This window comes from Stegodyphus dumicola, chromosome 6 (genome assembly GCF_044657685.1).
Source record: "Stegodyphus dumicola isolate Sdum_Otavi_A_Nest chromosome 6, ASM4465768v1".
In the NCBI taxonomy this organism is placed as follows: Eukaryota; Metazoa; Arthropoda; class Arachnida; order Araneae; family Eresidae; genus Stegodyphus; species Stegodyphus dumicola.
Window position 1 is genome coordinate 6,292,631 of NC_140773.1, and position 21,710 is coordinate 6,314,340.

The 21,710-nt window shown below is 32.2% G+C and overlaps 1 protein-coding gene across 1 annotated transcript in view; it reads right to left on the reverse strand.

Moving 5' to 3' along the window:
* LOC118198861 (dual serine/threonine and tyrosine protein kinase-like) overlaps positions 1-21,710 on the reverse strand; it is a 131,780-nt gene continuing 110,070 nt past the window's right edge. The window contains exons 8-16 of the mRNA XM_035370643.2: positions 20,806-20,915; positions 18,796-18,858; positions 15,177-15,407; positions 12,713-12,788; positions 12,446-12,602; positions 8,822-8,978; positions 7,089-7,172; positions 4,341-4,590; positions 1-2,175 (exon numbers count right to left, since the gene is read on the reverse strand). Of these exons, the coding sequence (XP_035226534.2) occupies positions 1,907-2,175; positions 4,341-4,590; positions 7,089-7,172; positions 8,822-8,978; positions 12,446-12,602; positions 12,713-12,788; positions 15,177-15,407; positions 18,796-18,858; positions 20,806-20,915 (1,397 nt within the window). The 3' untranslated portion in view covers positions 1-1,906. The remainder of the gene's footprint in view (positions 2,176-4,340; positions 4,591-7,088; positions 7,173-8,821; positions 8,979-12,445; positions 12,603-12,712; positions 12,789-15,176; positions 15,408-18,795; positions 18,859-20,805; positions 20,916-21,710) is intronic.

The window sequence follows — 21,710 nt, forward strand, 5'->3', positions numbered from 1 at the left end:
TGAGGAAAAAAAATTTATTAAAAATAATCATTACAAATCTGTCCAGCAGGTGATCGTTTTATAGCATTGCCAACTTCAATTGCTAATAAATACATTAAAGCTTTTAAGAAGCTAACAATCCTATGAGGCATACAATATACACATAAAATGTAAAATGGTAAAAAAAAAAAAAAAAAAAAAAAAAAAAAAAAAAAAATTTAATGGGTTGTAAAAACACACGGTGACAATGAAGTTGCGTGAACATTTATAAGCATATGATTTATTTTCAAATGAAAACCGATAGCTCATTTTGCTGCAACTGCTTATATTCTGTAAAAAATAGTTATAAAGATAAGTGGGCTTCGAGTGCATAAATGAATTATAAATACGAAAAATACTCTGGAGTATTTAATTCTGAATAATATATTATCATTAAATTATAAGTGAATCCAAATTTTCCAAGTTCAAGTATATTGAAGTAATGTAAATATCACGATTATAGATTCGAATATTGAATTTATAAAAATTACGATCAGGTACTGCAAATATTTAGTTTTATACGCTATTAAGTACTGTAAATTAAGGGGCTTCTTTCTCCATTCATATTGAGCACTGAATGTTCACCAAACCTGAGCATTGAATAATTTATATTATTCCATTTTGTTTCATAAGAAACACATTCTTACATCCATTTTTGAGAACTAGGGATAATATAAGTAAAGCAGTAGAATTCATGTCTTCAAGTCTTAAAATATTTAATAAACTTACATAAAAATACATTATTACAAATGCACTAGAATGTTTGACGATATCACACTTAATATGTAGAAAGTGCAATAATCAATAATTTATTTATGAGCAATTTTCCCGTGTTGTAATCTGCATATTTCAAGGTTTCAGAATTCTTTCCACGTTCAACTGAAAACTCCTATGCACCAAGTAATACTGTCGCAATTACTAAATTACTTTAATTTTAAAGCTGTCCTTTCAGCAAACCTACATTATACCCTCCTGACTAAAATTTCTTTTCACTTTTAAAAAAAGGAAATGATTCTATGTATTTCATTGATAATTTAATTAATAGTTAACAAATTCTACGTATTTATTCATTTCTTTCAAATCATTAGATACAAAATAATGATCATTATACATAATTATTTTAAAGCATTCACAGATAAAACCTTTAAAATAAAATTTATTTAACATTATTCAATATGAAACTCCTGTCATATCACGTTTATGATGTATATCATCACGTATACCATAACTATTTATAATTCATTTTGTGCATTTGTACTTACTTTCCAATTAAAAGTATATGAAAACACAGCACTTAGAGATGATCAATTGATTAGCTTTCACGACATATATAAGACATTCATTCAAAGAACATTTTAAAAATTAAGATGATAAAAGTAATCAAATATATGTATACAAATCAGAACAATATCAGTGATAAAAGCAAACTTCCCAAGCGTTCTTATACCATATATTCCGATTTATCGAAAATGTGAAAACTAAATCGTTTGCACACAGAAGCCACGAGTTAAATGTCTCAAACAAGAACTTGGATGATAAAAATACTGTGAAAGCGACAAAGTTTATGTTTGCCAAGCTCATAATGATCAAGAAATGTCTTCTGATGTACAACGGAACTTGGTTGTAAGATGTAATAAGTAAACCTTAATTTGTTAATAATACTGAACAAGCTCGCAAACAGTCAACAAAATGACTAATGAAACATCAGAGACGGTTCTGCGGTGGATAAGCTAAAACATTTGAGCCTCGTGGAATCCTCTTGGCACATAGTAAAGTTCATTCCTAATGTCTTACTCCCGTGTCATACGTGACCGGGTGGTCCTTGGCACAGGTTTTTGCAATACATTTACTCAAGCGAGGTAGGTCAACATAAAACATAAGTTTCTCTTCAGCCTGCGTATGAGTCGCTAACAACAGTATAAGACCTAGATGAGTCGAACGTAGACCAACAGTCCGATCCATGCGACATCGTCATTTCGTTGCAGCTGAGTTCGGATCTGATGAATCTCTTCTGGACTGTGAATTTAGTTTGAATGTCTTCTAGTCTACGTTCAACTTCTCCTGGAAGAGGGCGTTTGGATGGGTTCCCCTGCCAACATTCACTCATAAGTTCCCAGCAGTCCTCATCGAAATAAGGAAGTCTTTCAGGTCTCATGCCTAGAAAAAGAAATTTTTTTAAAAAAACAATCAACTTAACATAATAAAAAATCAACTTAATTATTTTTGTAAAATTATCACTATTGTGACATGAGATCAGAACCAAGAAAGCGCATTGTTATAAAGAAGATACACACGTAGTAGATTATGTCTCAGTTTCTGCTGACTGAAATTTACAACGCTTACAAACTGAATGAAGCACTAGAATGTTTAATGAGTATTTGAGACATGTTGATGGTATTCCGTCTTTTTGTTTACTGTCTTTTCTTAAATTTTATTTTGCAAGTATAATTGTACCGCTTTCTGTTCCCTAAAATATTCTCCTCAAATAAAACATCAGAGACATTTTTGTACCAAAATATATTCTTTCCAAGAAACGTAGTTGTTCAATTTAATTTCTTCTAATATATTCTAATATATAAGCTAACATCAAACTTCATATAAGCTAACTTCTAATATATAAGCTAACATCAATTTTATAGCTTGATGTTTCTAGGAGTCTCCTCTTGGCATGATATGCCAAGTTTCCACCTCTTTCCGCCCTCTCGTTTCATTACTTTGAATTACCTCTCATTTCATTACTTTTTCATTTTACATTTATCGTTTCGTTACTTTGCTCGTTTTATTGTGTCTTCTCCGGCTATTAGCTCCAAAACTAAGCAGAGAATTTAGTTGTAAAATATGAAACGTACATTGTTATTTGTGGGGTTTAAGGATCTGGAAACATAAGTGAAGAAAACACAGAAATTTGGATAGAAAAAGATTAGAACAATGAAGGTTCAGATTTTACCAGACAGAATAGTCCTAATGCAGTAGATTCAAGCGTACAGAAGAGCGCGAAGAAGATAATAAAAGTTGGGATACAACATGTGAAATATAAAGAATGTCACGATGGTGCACAGGAATGTATTCTCTCGCCATCTAAGTTCATGAGATTTAAGCCAATTATGGGTAGCAGGGTCGCTACGTAAGTATGAAAAGTCTTTTCATGTACTATTTTTACATCTGGAAGGATTCCTCTACATGCAATGACATTTGGAAGGATTCCTGTAGATGCAATGGCATCTGAAAGGATTCCTCTGCATACAATGCCATCTGGAAGAATTCCTCTACATGCAATTACGTCTGGAAGAAGTCTTGTATATGCAATGTCATCTGGAGGAACTTCTTTACATGCAATGGCATCCAGAACTTGACAAGTTAAAAGTGTCTGAACTTTGCATATCGCTAACCTAATTAATGCATTTAGATGTTAGATTATACAAACGAATAAATTGAATTCTAATTTAATGATATACTGCTTTTGCAGAATTTTCTAAAAGAATGCCATTATGGTTCTCAAGGCAGAAGGGAAAACTGAAAACTTGGGTAAATTTCCTTATGATTTTAATAAGGCCGCATTTTAAACAGCACAATGTTTATCGTTTATTTAACACCTCTTAGCATTTCAATTTTCTGAGTAGCACCTTTCAATATACGTGTATGAATTACAACTATGTGGATCCTCTTGAACTACCCGTGCGTTTTGATTCCCTGTAAGTAACATACATTAATAGTATGAATAACTACAAATGCATGGAAAGGCTTCCTCAAAGTACTAGTTATTTCAGTTACACGCAAGCTGATAAATTATTTTGACCTATATGTTTAACAGCACTGGCCTTTTTTAAATGAAGTCCAGCATCTGAACGAACTCGCTTTGTAATTTCCGTGTTTTTTCCAAATAGAATTAAGAATATGGACTAATATCCCACCATGAAACCAGCATTCCTTTCTAAAGTAGATAGTGTTTGAGCACTTTAGTCTATAAAATAACCTAAAATGAAACTATTCCTAAGATAATCTAAAAATTATATTATTTTGGTTTTGGCTAAAACTTCCATTTAAGAAATCAAACTACATTAAGGAGACAGTTTTATTTAAGAAACAATAAATAAGATAAAACTAAGTGTCGCAAATAAAGAGGGCACGTTTTTTTAGCACACAGCATTCAAATTACATAATTATTAATTGCTAATGTCAGAGGTTATTAATAGCATATTAACTGAACCGAAAACATTCTACTAATTCAGCAAGCAATTTGAAAAACACACATTTTAATGCCATTTGGAATGATATAAAACCAGAAGGAACGTCCAAAAACAATGTTTATTTCCCAAACTTACCTCTTTTAATGAGAGAAAACAGATCCTCTTTGTGTGAACACTGTTCGTAAACGTAAGGCAGTCGAGGTTGACCAGAACAAAGGTACCAAAATAGAACTCCGAAGGCATAGATGTCAACGCTATTATCGTAGTGACCTGTTAAAAGCTCAGGGGCCATATGAATGGGAGTTCCTACTACGCTTCCAGACATCATCACTTCCACTTTGCAAAAGCCCAAGTCAGAGAGTTTGGCTCTGTTTTCTTTATCAAGCTTTAAAAAATAAAAATATGATCGAGATTAAAATACAAATGAACAGATCACTGTAACAGTATACTATTTCCTATGAAAAGACTTAAATAACGATATTATTTAAGAAAATATTTATTATGCTCAATTTTCGTGAGATCACCTTCTGATGTTCCAGAAACACCTAGTCTCTACGGTTACAGCTGAAAACATCGCGGACGAAAACGTCACGGAGAAAACAACGCAAGGCGAAAACGTCGTGCTACAAAACATCGTGGAAGAAAACATCGCAAAGAGAAAACATCGCAGGTCTAAAACATCGTGGTACAAAATATCGTCGTCGAAAATAAAGCCGTTCAAAAACTTCGCAGTTTGAAAACATCGTCTTCGAAAATATCGTAGTAAAAAATAAAGTATCTACAAATCATCGCATGATGATAACATCGCAGATATGCTTTATTTTTTTCAGGCTTTTTTTAGATTATACTTTTCATGAAAAATTACTAGTAAAAGCTTAAGTAATTTATTAATGAACTTTGTTAGTTAACTATGTCGTTTTAAAATTCTGTTAAGTGCTATAAGTTGCATTACTTTTCTATGCTTAAGTTTCCTTCTTACTTTATCAGCAAAAATGTATTAGTTAATAAAAAATAAAGTAAAAATTATCCTTCTTTCCATCTTGCGCTCAATCATTATAGGAATATCCATTTACAAATACTATTAAAGCCTGAAAAAAATAAAGCATGTCTGCGATGTTATCGTCATGCGATGATTTGTAGATACTTTATTTTTTACCAAGATATTTTCGACGACGATGTTTTTAAACTGCGAAGTTTTTGAACCGCTTTATTTTCGATGACGATATTTTGTACCACGATGTTTTAGAACTGCGATGTTTTCTCTTTGCGATGTTTTCTCCCACGATGTTTTGTAGCACGACGTTTTCGCCTTCCGTTGTTTTCTCCGCGACGTTTTCGTCTGCGATGTTTATGCCGCGATGTTATCGGCGGACACCAGTCTCTACAGAAGATATCTCATGAAAGGCATATTGCACCTTATCAATCTATTATTCCTCAAGTGCAGTATTAACACTGCTACTCTACAATACATTTGCAACTTCAGCATTATTACTCTAAAACTAACTTTGAATTTTATACAACATCATTAGCACCGTTTCACAGCCTACTTTTGCAAATTTATTCTGCGTCTACAGCCTTTTTACCGACTCACGCAAGTGAGCGACGCATGGAAAAAAAAATCTCTGAAAGATCCTCCCCACGAAACGAAGTAAACAAGAAACTGAGATAATTTCATCACTTTCAAATAAATAAACTACTAAAAAATGCGATATATTGCTTTTAGTAACACAGTGTTTTGGATTAAAATATAAATTAAAGATTTTATAGCAGGTAATTGCTGCAGGTATCAGAACTGACAATTCACGAAGCAAAGTGGATGGTCATTGCTGTGGCACTGTACGGTAGCGTCATTCAAAAACTGGAAACATCAGATTTCAGAAGTTTCTAACATCAAAAGTTTAACAAGCATTAGTTTAAAACTTTGTTAAATAGCTTGAACTTTTTTTTTAAATTTACGAAGATGATTTCTACAGATTGACAGTGTTTCCTTCCAAATGATTTGCATGTACATTATAAGGTATTTCTCCCACTTTCCTAGCGTGCCTTCGTGGTGTAACGGTAACACGCTGGGCCGGTATTCCAGAGGTCCGTGGTTCAAGTCCCGGCGAAGGCCGTTGCATATTTTTCATCTTTTCTGCTTCCAATTGACCTAATGACTCTACAAGTGGCGCACGAACTAAAAGGGTTGTAGATGATGATTCTCCACACCCAGGATTTGGCGACTAGGTCCCCTAAAACCCATTGTCGCTCTTTGAAAAGGGGAGTATATAAGGTATTTCTCCCACTTTCCTAGCGTGCCTTCGTGGTGTAACAGTAGCACGCTGGGATGGTATTCCAGAGGTCCGTGGTTCGATTCCAGCGAAGGCGTTTGCTATTTTTCATCTTTTCTGCTTCCAGTTAACCTAATGACTCTACAACATGCAATAATTTTATTTCCCGCATAATAGGAAATGCGGCACAATATTATTTATATCTGTGCTTAATTCCAAAGAATAACACGTTAAGCAGGCGCGCTAGTGATGTGGAAAGAGAAAAAGACTCCTAAACACTGGCAGTCCATTCCAAGTTCAAATCCCCGAGAACGGGAGTTTTCGTAACCTTAGCCAAATTTAACCTGAATAGCCAGTTAGTTGTCCTTAGAAAGTCCTCAAAAAAGACATCTCTCACCTCAGACAGGACTAGTATGCTTTGCCATAATCCAATCTCAAATCTTTGGGCTTTTAATTTCTCGAAACAACGAAATTTATGCTACCAACTCAAAAGTAAAATGTAAAAAGTAAAAAAAAAAAAAAAAAAAAAGTAAAAAAGTAAAAAAGTAAAAAAAAAGGTAAAAAAAGTGTCTTAATCAAAAGTAAAAGCTGAAAAATAATTCAATCTACGTACCAGCACGTTATGTAATTTAATATCTCGATGTACTAAGCCTTGACTATGCAGGTAACGGATCCCTTGAATAACATCAATTGCAACCTGAAAATACATTTAAAAGAAAACATTACGAAATTTTAAGAGCCTGAAGAAAAATAATTTAAAAATCAAACTGTTTTACATGCAGAAATATACTCTATACATTGTTTTTATGAGTAATACTCAACTATATCTGGAAGTGCTTAGTTTTATGCTCAGGTGAGAAATAAACAGTAAAACATTCAAAGTATTAAAATTAATCCATATTTCTCCAATGCATCACGTGTTCAGGTATTCAAGGCGACTTTTACAACGAACAATGAAAATATTTTTATGACAGTGAAAGAGTAATAAAGTTTTTTTTTTTTTTTTTTTTTTTTTTTTTTTTTTTTTTTAATGCAACGTCGAGGGTCTCGTACAACAAATGAGACACTGACAATCTCGAACCGTATTACAAAATTTAGTAATGACACTGAAGCCTTTTCCCAGATAAGCTATGAACAAAAATATATAAAAATATATCAGCCTGAGAAGAAATACACGAAAGTTACTTTACGGCAGTAGACTCTCAAAACAGACTTTAAGTGGGATTTGGTCATGAAAACAATGCAGCAAGATCTAACACCCACACACACACAAATATATATATATATATCTGATGTATCACCTTTAGTCGTAGCTTAAATAATCAGACGATAAGTTTAAAAAACAGGATCCATTTATTATTATTCAGGAGAAATAGCAGTTACAAAAATCAGATATCCGGAGTAAATAAAAACAATTACTAATAACTTTTTGTATGAAGTTTACTGCATCGTGACATTTAAGAAAAAGCCCCGATATTCCTTTTTCGAGTCTTTTTATAGCCTCTGGAAAGGCGGAGCTTCCAAGAAATGACGTCAGCCTCGTCAGCCAATCCAGTTCGCTTTAAATATCTCCAGAACATTCTAAAACTGTACGTGTAGAAAAGGCGGGAAAAAGAACTTGACTACGGGGCTGGTGATTTAATTCCACGTACTTATAAGAGAACATCGCCATTAAAAATGAAAAGAACATAGAATTGGAATTTTATGTGTATTTTTGATTATGGAATTTTATTATTACACACACACACATATATATATATATATATATACACAAGATAACCAATTGGTTGAGCTTGAAAAGAATTCCTAGTTAACGGTGAATAATTTTTATAATAATTTTGTCAGCTCAGTCATTCGTGGATCTTAAATATTGTTTAAATTACGAGGTAAGAATTTTATCAGCATTTATAAACTCCTAACAATCAATAAAAAGTTTTAAGTAATCAATGCTTTAAAGTCGAATTTCGCATTCTCGTCAAAACAATAAACGCAAATATATTCGTAATCACGATAGCCGAACATGGGCAATTCTTAATTATGAAACTTATTGGATGTAATAGAACTTTAGAAAGATGGAAGAAATAGTTTATATTCTATCCTTAGTTGTCCAAAAAGTTAACAAGAAGTCCCGTTACATATCATAAATTTACATCAACCTGTCACACGAGGCACAAGAGTGGATTTTAAAAACATGCCTCCTCTGAAAGTTTCCCCAAAGGCGAGAGGCCAGTGTAGGGACAGATGCACAATTCCCCCAAATGTAGTGGCGGAAATATACTGAATAGCGAAGGATGAAAAATGTACTATGTAAAAACGATTGCAGAACAGGATCCAAAGTACACTTACTTGTAACCTCTGCATCCAAGGAAGTCCGTTCCATAATGCGGAATATAAATCCCTGCTTAGTCTCTCCATGATTAGAAGGACAGTCGGACGTCTGTCGTGTTTGTAATCAATGACTGTTCCACATAACCTGACTATCCGGGGATGTTCAGGGGTATTTCTACAAGGAAAAAAATAACTGGTTGATTTCAAGTCGCTAAAAAATGAAGTTATGAAATGTTGCTGAAAATGACAATTACCAATCAATTAAAGGCATCAAGAGAAATAGCTGTAGTAAAATGTTTTTTATCTACAAAATTAAATAACTTTAAGTACGTTCATATTCTAATAAATAGCATTCTTTATTATTTATCAATATTGGTTAAAAAATTGTACGTTAATTTACAGAGAGTAAAAACCCCTATTAGTTTATAAATTTCAGGAATAATTTTACAGATGATGCATTTGTAATACTTCCTAATTACTAATAGTTTGAATATTATTTTATTATAGATTTACAGACATGCTTTAACCCAATATAAATAATACACTCTGATTATATACCTAATTTTGACTAAAAATATATATTTATAAAGGTTAATTAGGATGACACCACCGCGTAAAGCATTTTTTTAGACGTCACGTAACTCAATTTAAGCCTTTTTTAAAGCAGAAAATGAGTTAAAGCTGGCATATTTTTCCCTTTATAAAGTTATCTTTAACCTCAAAACGATATAATTAGGCTGTAAACAAAACTTCTTCCTACTTAATTAACTACCATGTGTACGTAATGTTTAAAAAATCTATTCGCAAAAACAGCTCATTATTTCGTTCATTGCTTATTATCACAGACTTCCAATTCCGAAGTTTCTCAACACAAAGAGGAGGATTAGAAAAAGCTGCTTCAACTTTGAGTTCTGTAAATACAAAGTTTCATTACCTACGGCCATCCTAGAGCAGAATTTTCCATTACCAAAATATTCATTATGGTTTGATAAGTTAAATTATATATGTTACGGTGAAACACCGAAATCTGGAGAATGTCGACTTTCACCGGTGAATGTCAACATTCACATAGTCGCTTGGTGTATGTCCGAAATATTTTCCAAATACTCTTATTTCTGACTTACACCGGTCAATGTTGACATTCACCATGTACTAATGGTGAATGTTGAACATATAAGAATATTATATTTCCTTCTCCGTAATTCAGTCGCGAAAAAACGCACTTGAGACTCAGAATAAGAACTTAAGAATATAAGAACTTAAAACACACAGTACATTCAAAATGAGAAGGGAAAATAATAGAAGTTAAAAACTTACTAAATTATGTGATTCAAATCTTATTCATTGCAACAACTTAAACTATTATGACACTTTGAATTGCACAAGAGGCCTTGCTTTCACAACTGCGTTTATTTGTGGAACACTTCCTTTTGCAATGGCAGCGTGTACATATACTGCTCTTTTCGACCTACACCAGAGCATATCTGTGATTGTCGACATATACCGGTGAAGGTCCGAATGTACAAGAATGTAATGCAATATTCGATCTTTCACCGACGTATTTGGTGAATGTTGACATTCTCCGGTGAAAGTCGACATTCTCCAATTTCGGTCTTTCACGGTAACATATACATTTTATGCTTTCCTGTGCAAAATTCTTAGACGTACGCACAGATTTCTCAGAGACGCACTCAAGTGAAGCAAAATTCTTAAATATTTCATAAGAGATTTTGCAAATCCAATAATAAGCGCTGTTTGATCCAATAAGAAATAGCTAAGCAGTTTTTGCTTTTCAACCGCGCCTTAAATTTTATCAAAAAGTTCTAAAACTTTTGACAGAAAACAGCGTTCAAAAATTACCGCAATAAATTTGTTCACTTAATTTCTAAAAATTCGGAAATGGTATGAAATGAAAAAAATACGGATTGAAAATTGTAATCTATACTTGGATTATTAAGAATGGCGAAATACTCTAAAACTATCCGTCTAGATCAATATCTCCGAGTAGAAATTTCCATCGAGAACCGACTTCATACAGAAAAACCCTCTTAAAATATAGGTAACGAAATAACTATCGCTTGGCGGTTTCAGTGAGTCAGTGGCATTAATGAATAAATTCTTTAAAGCTGGTTGATGTTACAATTAAATAATTATGGATATAGTAATTAGGATATTTATAAAAATTGTTAGAGTGTAATACATATTTTATATTTATCGAGTTATATAATCCTTTACGATAAATTCAGGACTAACTTCTTCAGAATGCTTCAATTTTGACAATCCTTAGTTTTAAGCAAATATGTACGACTATAGACATTCATTTAACTTGGCAATTTATAATGTTATCCGTTCAATACATGTTTGTACATGATGATTTAATATATCAATATTTAGCACTAATTAAAAAATAACTAAAGAGAAAAACAATAATTGCAGTTATTTGGAGTAGCGGTTCTCTGCCTGTTTCTCACCTCTTTCACCATTGTTGAAAGATCAATCATTCATTCCTTTCGTCTTTTAACAAATATGAAAAATACATATACATTTACTTATATAATAATATATAAAATACATATACATGTTACCGTGAAAGACCGAAATTGGAGAATGTCGACTTTCTCCGGAGAATGTCAACATTCACCAAATACGTCGGTGAAAGATCGAATATTGCACTACATTCTTGTATATTCGGACCCTCACCGGTGTATGTCGACAATCACAGATATGTTCTGGTGAAGGTCGAAAAGAGAGGTCATAAAGTGCCATAATAGTTTAAGTTGTTGCAATAAATAAGATTTGAATCACGTAATTTAGTAAGTTTTTTATGACTGTTATTTTATTTTCTCATTTAGAACGTACTGTATAATTAAAGTTTATAACTTCTATTATTTTCCTTTCTCATCTTGAATGTATTGTGTGTTTTAGGTTCTCATGTTCTTAAGTTCTTATTTCAAGTCTCAAGTGTGTTTATTCGCGACTGAATTACGGAGAAGAAAATATAATATTGTTATATGTTCAACATTCACCATTAGTACATGGTGAATGTCGACATTGACCGGTGTAAGTCAGAAATAAGAGTATTTGGAAAATATTTCGGACATACACCAAGACACTGTGTGAATGTTGACATTCACCGGTGAAAGTCGACATTCTCCAGATTTCGGTGTTTCACCGTAACATACATTTATAATATATAAAATACATATACATTTAAATTATTTTTAATTGCTCTAAAAATTAAACAAAAAGGTATAAAAATGTTCATAAACAAACAAAATTTAAATAAAAGCAATTTTGTTGTATTCATAAACAAAAGCTAAACACTTGACAGCTAAATTAAAGGTTGACTGTATTCGCCCCTTGAAAGTATGGCATTTCCCCTCCTCCTGATTGAGAACCCCTACTTTAGACTAAGGGTCCTTTTCAACAATTAACTAATTTTCGCAACTTTTTAATGCTATATTTATTAAAATCTTTGGCCTTCTTTTTATCAAAAATTCAATCATGAAAATGTGCTGCTTTTAGTTAGCTACAGTCGATAATTTTTTTTTTCCATCGAAATCGTATGTCACGAATTATTTCAGGCAGTTACTGTTAATATTCAAGTAATTGTCAGGAACTGTGTGTATTAAAGAAACTTACTTGTGGTAGAAAAATTCCATAGCTAAACTGTACCAGTGCTTATCGGTAGGCAAAGCTACACTTTTGACTGCTAGGCAACTTTGGCCTGCCCATGACTTGCATGAATAGACGATTCCAAAATGACCTCTTCCTAATTCTTGTCCAAGTGGCGGATTGCCTGAAAATATATGCAGTTTTAAATGTGGTAGCCCGTTTGTCTCCAAACTTAATAATAACGGCAGTTTTCCATATATGGTTATTTGAACTGTATATTAAATAGATATTTACCGTACTGAACCGCATCTTTGAATGAAGAACTTTCCAAAGAAAGTTTAGCAACTTGGGGAGCGTACAAACAACGGACCTGGAAAGAAATTAATATTTTTAATGAAATTTTATGTTATATTTTTACGGTAAAACTACAACAAGAAAATGCGAAGAGAAAAACATTTAAAATTTTATGCATTAACAAAAGCAACAGTTTAAAACCTTTGCCCGTTTTGATGCAAATTAATCCCAAGTTAATGTCGCACAACTACCAGAATTCCTACCTGTAATAAATATACGTCTGTTGTGATAGAATTATGTTTTAAGGAAAAAGATTTTTAAGACATTTTATCATTTAAAACAATGTATCTTCCAAGAATATTATCCCTCTACATAGAACTCATTTTTGCTTCTACTCATGAAGAGCGTTATTTAAACATATTTGTTAGCTACATTGGTATAACTGCTTATTTTACTCTTTATTTTCATAACCTTTTAGTCATGAGGATGATAATAAGATAATTAAGTTAAAGATTTTTAATTATAAGGTAATACCCACTCAGCACGTCTGTGAAAATATATGTACATTGTTTTGGGTATTACGTGCTTTCCTCAATAATATACGTATATTCTCAGAGCCATGTTGAATGTGTGAGTGATATGGCAAAGCCTCGAGGGCTATCTGCCTAAGGGGAGGGATGCCTTCGTGGAGGCCTTTGTAGAGGGAACTGGCTCGTATACACGTTATACATGAGGAAAACCAAGAAAACACCCATGCAGCCAGCCCGTTCGCGGGATTCGATTCTCGGACCGAACTACCAGTGTTCAGCGACTTTACCGCTCGGCTGCTGGTGGGCCGCCATGTTGGATGAGTATATGTTAAACTGTACTGACGTAGTCATGTCGTTCAGAGGTTTAACCTTCCAACGACAGCTTTCGCCACAAAACTTCATTTTTCAATACTGAACTGCAGGCTGATCGCTGCTGCTGTTGAAATTTATCCCAAATGGCAATGTAAATACGAACCAAACTAAAACGCGAGAAGAGCCAAAATACAACACGAATACGAGCCTTAAAATATCCTCCACGAAGGCTTCCTTTCCTATAGACAGATAACCCTAATCTGCTTTGAGTTAATCAGATAGCCCAATTCTGAACTGTTTGCGATGATAAAAAGTGAACTAAATAAGTACGAGTAAATTATGTTACACAGGTACAACATGCATTATGTTAAGAACTACTTTTATTGACACACACACGATTGGTAAAAACGTTAATAAATGTATATACAGTAAGACCCCGCTTAACGCTGTTTCGGTTTAGCGCTCTTTTATTTCAACCCGGGGATTCCACGAAATCGCTCGCAGCATACGGGGATTCCCCGAAATATTATGCAGCGATAGGTTTCAAATACATATCCGAAAGAGTGTACTTGTATTTCTTGTTTGGTGCGGTATTGTACAGACATATTTTGAAGGGATAAATGTGGAAGATGTCGAAGAAATAATTCAAGAAGCAGCGGCTAGTCTTTCTAATGATGAGCTCAAGGAATTAACTGAACAAGAAGAAAACAAAAATGTTGACAGCAGTGATTCAGAAGAAGAGCAAAAAGAACTTTCGATGGCGTTTGTAAAAAGGAGTTTGTCTACCATAACTGAAATAATGGATCAATTCATTGAAAATGATCCGAATTTTGACAGGAGCTCAAAAGTAAGGCGTGGTGTTAGAGATGCTCTATCCGTTTATGAAGAACTTTTAAGAGAACAACGCAAAAGAAAAAGGCAAACAACATTAGATGCTTTTGTCACAAAAAGGCAGAACACTGAAAACGCGGAAGGCTAACTAAATATGACTGACTTAGAATTTTATTTGTTTTTTTTTTTTTTTAAGAATATTCGTTTTGTTATTTATATTTTGTTTTTATTTTTGCAAGAAATAATAATGTGGTATTAATTTGGGCTTTAAGAAATAAATGTTTGGTTTTACTTTTATTAAAAAAACATACTTTTTAAATTTAATACCTAACCAATTTCCTAGCCATCTTCCCCTAACCCCAATATTTACATGTAAAGATAGCCTCGTTTAGCGCTGTTTCGCATTACGCTCTACTTTGATGGAACGTATCCCCCGCGTTAAGCGGGCTCTTACTGTATATAATGCTTGTAAATCGCTTAGTTACAAATAATTTGAAAGACAGGTTATGCAGCACGCGAGGGAAAATGCTCTCAGAAATAATATTTGCCAATCTACGTGAAAAATTTTAATGCTACAATAACGTGCCGTAACGGAACAAGAAAAAATGGAAGAAATCCATACACAGTTCTTATTCCAGTACAGTAGATATAGGTAAAGTGCAGACCTACAGATAAGAAGATGCTTAAAATTTCTAAGGAAGAACTGGTAGACAAGGCCACATTTAAGGTATAAGCCAATGGTAATGAATGGGCTGGTAAACTAGATTTTAGGATTTTTAAAAGAAAATTACATTTTTCCTTTCATTCTCCCTTTGCTCGAGCCTGTCGAGGTGGCGTTCTTCTAGCTGTGTTAATGATGCAACAAAGCGTTCGTGAGAGGATCGGACTTTCTGCTGGAGTTGATGACATATCGAACGTGCCAAATGAGATTCGTTAAGGCTGGTCAGCATTCTAAGTGCTACATCTTTTTTCCACTGAGAATCGATAGCAACCGGTAATTTCCAAGGAAGCACTTCTGCGAGCTAGAAATATAAAATCAATTTGAGTTATTGAAATCAGCAATTTATTTACTTGGAAGATAAACTAAAATATTGATAATTATAAATGTAAATTTAAATCACTCACAAAAACTATTCGTATATAAAACTTTCAAAACGGAAATCTAGCTCAGTTGCTGCTTAGATTGGTATACGATAACTAAATTAATTATTACCAATTACAATTTACTTATATAATATTTAACAGATTTCCTAGGAATACATATAACAGACAATTTCCTAGGAATAAATTACTGTTGGCGATCAACGATTTAAATTAATGATCATAAGCCTAGCAGCATTATACTCCACCAAAATACGTAGAAAGTTGTAACTACATAAAGAAAGTAAAGCTGCATATTTTTGATATCATTTAATTAAGGAACTTCACCTATTTTCTACGACTTTCTTAACCGTTTCGTGAGAATATGGTTATTACTAACGATGCATTAAAATCATCTCTCATCAGAAACCCCCACTCCCTAAAATCGCGGAACTGTGAGGGCAAATTATTTTGCTAAAAAAATTAAATCTATATTATTTTGCAAAAAAATTAAACGCAAATTAAATTATTTTGCAACAAGAGAGAAATCCATACATTTTCTTCTAGCTATATCGGGAATAATCTCTTAAGATTAAATGTTAGCCATAGAAAAGAGGTCAACTGCGAAGAGGGAGATAAACAATGTTAAGAGCGGAAGAAACGACAAAATTGGCAGGTCTATTTATATGAGAACTGGCGCATTTTTTGCTTTGTTACAACAAGTTTTACGTGTAGCATCAAACGGAAATGCATATTGTCTAGTTTTTTTCTTTAAGATCTAGTTTTAACCGACTTGAGTAACGTAGACACGCATAAACTGTTTATTTACCATTGTTCACATTTTCCTTAGCATCCTAGTACAGGCGTACTGGATTAGCGATAGAAAAAGTTAAGGTTTTAGGAAACGTATATATTACATTTCTAAAAGATTTAACTTTGTTAATTTTTAGATTTACAAGTTACACGCACGTCAGTTCATTAAATTGCAGCTTATTATTCACATTTATTTTGTAATGCAAATATTTAATTTAAAATATTTAACTGAGAAAAAAGAAAATACTCCGCATTAAATCAATCACTTAAAGTACATAAGAAAAAAAAAAAAAAAACTTAGAGACACTATTTTAAATTAACTAATATTTTTTTAACCTTTTTTTTATATTTCCTAAACATACTTTGTTTGAAATAAAAAGTATCTAAACGGTTCTGTATGTAAATAAAAAATTAAATATTGCATTACAACAGGAAACATAAAAATAAGTTAAATTTTACGGGGATCGATGGCGCAAGTGAGGTAAGTTGAATTTAAATATGATTATAACGTTGCTTACGTCAGGTATATAATACTGGCTGGTAAATAATATAACATGATTTGTAAATCATGTTATATTATTTAATATAAATATTATTTAATATTATTGGTAAATAATATAACATGATTTGTAAATCATGTTATATTATTTACCATTATATAGAATTACATAGATGTATTATATAGAATACATCTATGTAATTCTATATACAATATATAGAATTCTATATACATATACATTCTATGTAATTCTATATAATACATATATGTATTATATAGAATTATATAGAATTCTATATACATATTCATTCTATGTAATTCTATATAATACATATATGTATTATATAGAATTACACAGAAGTTTTGAATATCAACCAAGGTTAAAAAATGGCATTATCTTCAATAACGGAAAAATTGGTACTTTTCCGTTTTGCCGGCGCAGGCGATAAAGTCGCCAGTAATGGTACAACTGATGCCAAACAGAATATCCTCGCTGGTAACCTTTTACACCTCATTTTTAAAACAAGTCGCAGCCATTTCTTATCATATTGATTGTTTCTTTCAATACTGGCATATAATTACATAGAATTTTTACCAGATATGTCAAATTTATGCCCTAAGGCCACTCGCGGTAATTAAGTCAATTAAGATGTCATCACACCGCTCACCCAAAGACGAAAATATAGAAAAGGCAAAGTCAAGGGTTAAATTCATCAATTCTAATGAAAATGCACTAGCGAAATAAAGCACTGCGGTTTTACATAAGTTATTCGTACGAATTGAAGTAATTCTTGAATTTAAATTTGTATTCTAAATTAAGATTAAACAAGAAATTAATGTAGATAATTACTGAGAGAAATAGATTTTTGTAGCGTAGTTAACGTTAGATGAGATCACATGGGGTCACGTGATACGAACCGGCGAATCAGGATGTTGAACTATGAAAGCATAGTAAATTCTTAAATTAATGTTATTTTACAAATTTAGTGTCTTTATTTATTGGCTTTTTACAAAATTTTAAACGATATTAAAATGTTTATGCCTTCAAAATTAAAAGTTCTTAGAACTAACACTTTTTAACATTTTTTATGTGTATACTGTATTGTTGTCGCCAATAAAGTCTGCTTGGCGAGATTTGCGCCTGCGAAACGGAAAAGTACCGAAAAATTAAAAGCTTAAACTGTTTGGCTTTCAGTTTTAATTACTTTTGCAGCAACCGTATTTTCAAAAACTGAGCATAACTTAAAGAAAGTTTGCAATAGACTATTTAGATAACATATGGAAGTTTTAATATTTAAGAAAATATTGAAAGTTTTCATATTATAAAAGTTTTCCTTTGCACAGAACAAAATTCTCAAAACTCAACGAACTTCCATCGTCAGAACGTAAAAGTCAAAATGAACTTTTAAACGTCTTTTATGAAGTATTTTAACAACTTTCGACTGACAGTCTGACTACCACTAATAACAACAGCTACAAGATTGTCTATGAAAAATAAACTTGCAACCTGAAAAATTTTAGATTGCACTCCAGTTCCTTGAAGATTTTACCAATAAAGTTAAAAACTCATTAAACTTAAATTCAGAAATATAAATGCGGGATTGAAAAGAAGTTGCAATATTACCTTAGTAGGCAATCAGTGTTTAAAATAAGCAGTTAAGGTTAGTTTAGCAGTTTAAAGAATTCGCACTAAAAAAAAAAAAAAAAAGATACAATAAAAAATCTTAAATTTAAAATGACAATACAAAACGATGCGGGAAAAACTGCCATGGTATTATTTCATTTTAATTAACCGCCCCAGAGTGACGTACACGCTGATTTAATAAAAAAGACTTAAAAACGTAGGTATGCATTAAATTAGCATATCAGAACACAGTTGTGCATTTATTTCAATGTAACGCCCGTGCACGAAACTTGCAACTAAAATTAAAAAAAAAATAAGATAAAAAAATTAAGTGTTGTCTCAAGTGAGCAAGCACCTAAATAAAAATATATAATAAATATATACTTTTTCTTACCTGTTGCATTTTTTGCATGAAGAACCAGAATATAGATGCACTGTTGCGGAAGGACACTTCAACCTGAAAAACCAATTCATACTCATTTAATGCATCATAACCGAAATACCGAAGGCATCAATAATTGATTATAAATAAAAAAGCCGCACAATTATTTTACAGTATGTTCAGAACTGACAGCTACAAGCTCAGTTTTCTTTAATATTAATGTTAAACATATACTTTCTGAAACAGCGTTTCTAAAATATGTGTGTAAAATTTTACAACGGCAAGCTTCAGTTCCGAGATTTAATAGGTTCAGTAATTATAAAATTTAACCTTTTATGTATGTTTGATTACGGTAAAAAGGTTATTTGCGAAGGATGATCCACGAAGCCTTCGTGGACGATGTTTTAAGGAAAATTTGCTCGCATCCACACGTTACGTTCGTTCGCTTGGAATCGAACCCAGGTCATCTACAACTTTTTTTCTCTACACCTTTTACAGGTCATTTACAACTTTTACAGCCCTTAAATATTTTATATGTATATGGTTTATTAAAAGCAAAAGATATAGTTAAAAAGTTTTACCATTTTAATAATTTAATGCAAAAAGAAATGCATAATTTCAAATACAAAATTCGCGAATATATTAGTGTTTAATGCAACCAACTGCAAAGTTATTAAGAAGCACTTTTTTTACACAGTACGGAGTTGATCTCCGAACACAGCAACTTTTAGTGGTACTGTTCGGTTTCGAGGGCCGTAAAAAATCGCCAAATTGTGATGCCAATGCTGCCAAAACGAATTACGGCAACCCTAATAATTGCGGCAAGAAAGGAAGTATAGTAAATAACTACCTAAGATTGATGTTTTAATTTAGATGAAAGGTTAATTTCACATAATACTTTATTATTAAATTTATATGAAAAAGGCTAAACGAGACTGAATGGAAGCATAAGAGTCAATAACTATTTCAGATCATTGTTATAATTTATATAAAAATTGCTAAACATAACTAATAGATGCCTGCATTGCTATTTCGCTACCGACTTATCGCTAAAGCATAACTTCATCTCGTTGGTTGTTCAAACATAATTTTCTATAATGAATGATGCCTTTTCTTTGAAAATATTCTCGGTAAAGTGCAGAATCGCTCAGTTATTTGTTTGCCGTTTTTTTACAACGGTAGAAACAATTGGATTTTTGTCAATTTTCTTTTACTTTTTAAGTGAAAATAGGTCGATGTGTACATAGGTAAAGTCAAGGGTGTGCGCAGTGCCATTTTTGTGCAATTCTAGGATATTTTTTTAAGTGAAAATAGGTCTATGTGCACATGGATACCGAGTATGTGCAATTCTTAAAACGCGTCAAGCAGTGGGTGATTCTGCACTTTACCCAAAATTCTATTGCTGAATTTTTTGTCATGGTCAATTCCCAAATTGTTAAATCCATAGGATATCAAAAAAGGATTTAAAATCAAAAAAAGGATTTAAAATCAAAAAAAGGATTTAAAAATTAAACTAGTGTTTCAATGGCGTTTTAAGAAATATAGAACTATATATACTTACGCAATCTGAAATCAATGCAACGCTAGATTCGGCGCGCTGTTAAATGGGCGTGTTTGCTAGATTTGGCGCTTTTGCGCATACATTTTCGCTGCAATTTTCTTACGGCCCTCAAAACAGAATAGTACCCTTTTAGTTCATAATTTGTTGCTAAATTCTGGCACATTTCTGGGTGAAATTACATCGAAAAGCTGTCTATATTAGTAAATTTCTTATCTCATACCTCTTTCAGCTTTACAGCACATTTTGAATTTAATTTATTACGGTATTAACAAACAGAAAAATATATATTTACAGTAACTTCCCGCTCAGAGTATCAAAACTGCCATCATAAACCTCTCCACTTTGCAATGAAACTGCTATTCGAAGTTCGCATCTCGAATTAATATTTATATAATAAAACTCGAAGCTACATTCTTCGAACATACTGTATATCACTAGTGGAAATTAAGGAAGCTATGTACCTGATAAGCAGCCGTTAATATATGCCTTAATGCTGCACTCGCTTGCTTATTGTTCTCATCTCCCTCTGAGCACATCTGTTCCAAACTAAGTAGACAACGTTCTAAAGTTCCTGTAGAGAGGAAAAAACTATAATTAATAATGAAAATTTACGTTATGTGAAATTAGTTTACATAAATCAAGCTTAATTTGCTTGGGAAATTTATATAAAATATTAACGCGTGAGAGTTTGAAAACACTTTCCAGACTCTAGCTTTGAACATAAAAGCTGTCAAAGGTTTCCTTTTTTAATAAGGGGACTCGTACACCTTAAAATCCATAAGATCTTCAAATATGTGACTGTTGCAAGAATTAAGATAACTTATTTATTTTACAAGCAATTACTTCCAACTTTTTATAGCTGACTACATAATATAGCTACTTTTTGAAATAGTAATTAGAAAGTTTTTATTGCCACAATAATTTTTACAATTTAATCTTTGTGACAAAAGTTTTTGTCATGTTTCCACCTTGCGCGCACAGTTTAAAACATTCTGTTGCATAATTTAATTCCATATTTAATATATAGCATTTATAATATTTGGAAACTACTGTGTACCAACAATTCTAAGAATTTCATCTTAAAGTTTTATTTTATTTGGAGTGGAGTTTATAAAATGCATTTTATTAAAAACATCACTAATGTTTTCGTGCATAAAATGTTTTAGTATTAAAATATTCGTCATATTTTTGGTTCAGTTAGAAAGTAATGCCCATATGAAGAATTCCATCCAATTTCATTTATGTACCATTAGCCATTTTTAAAATAGCATGCACGCAAGGTGGAAACAGGACGAAACATTTTGTCACAAATCGGATTAAATTACAAAAATATTTGTAGCAACACAAACTGGATTTAGTTTTCTGG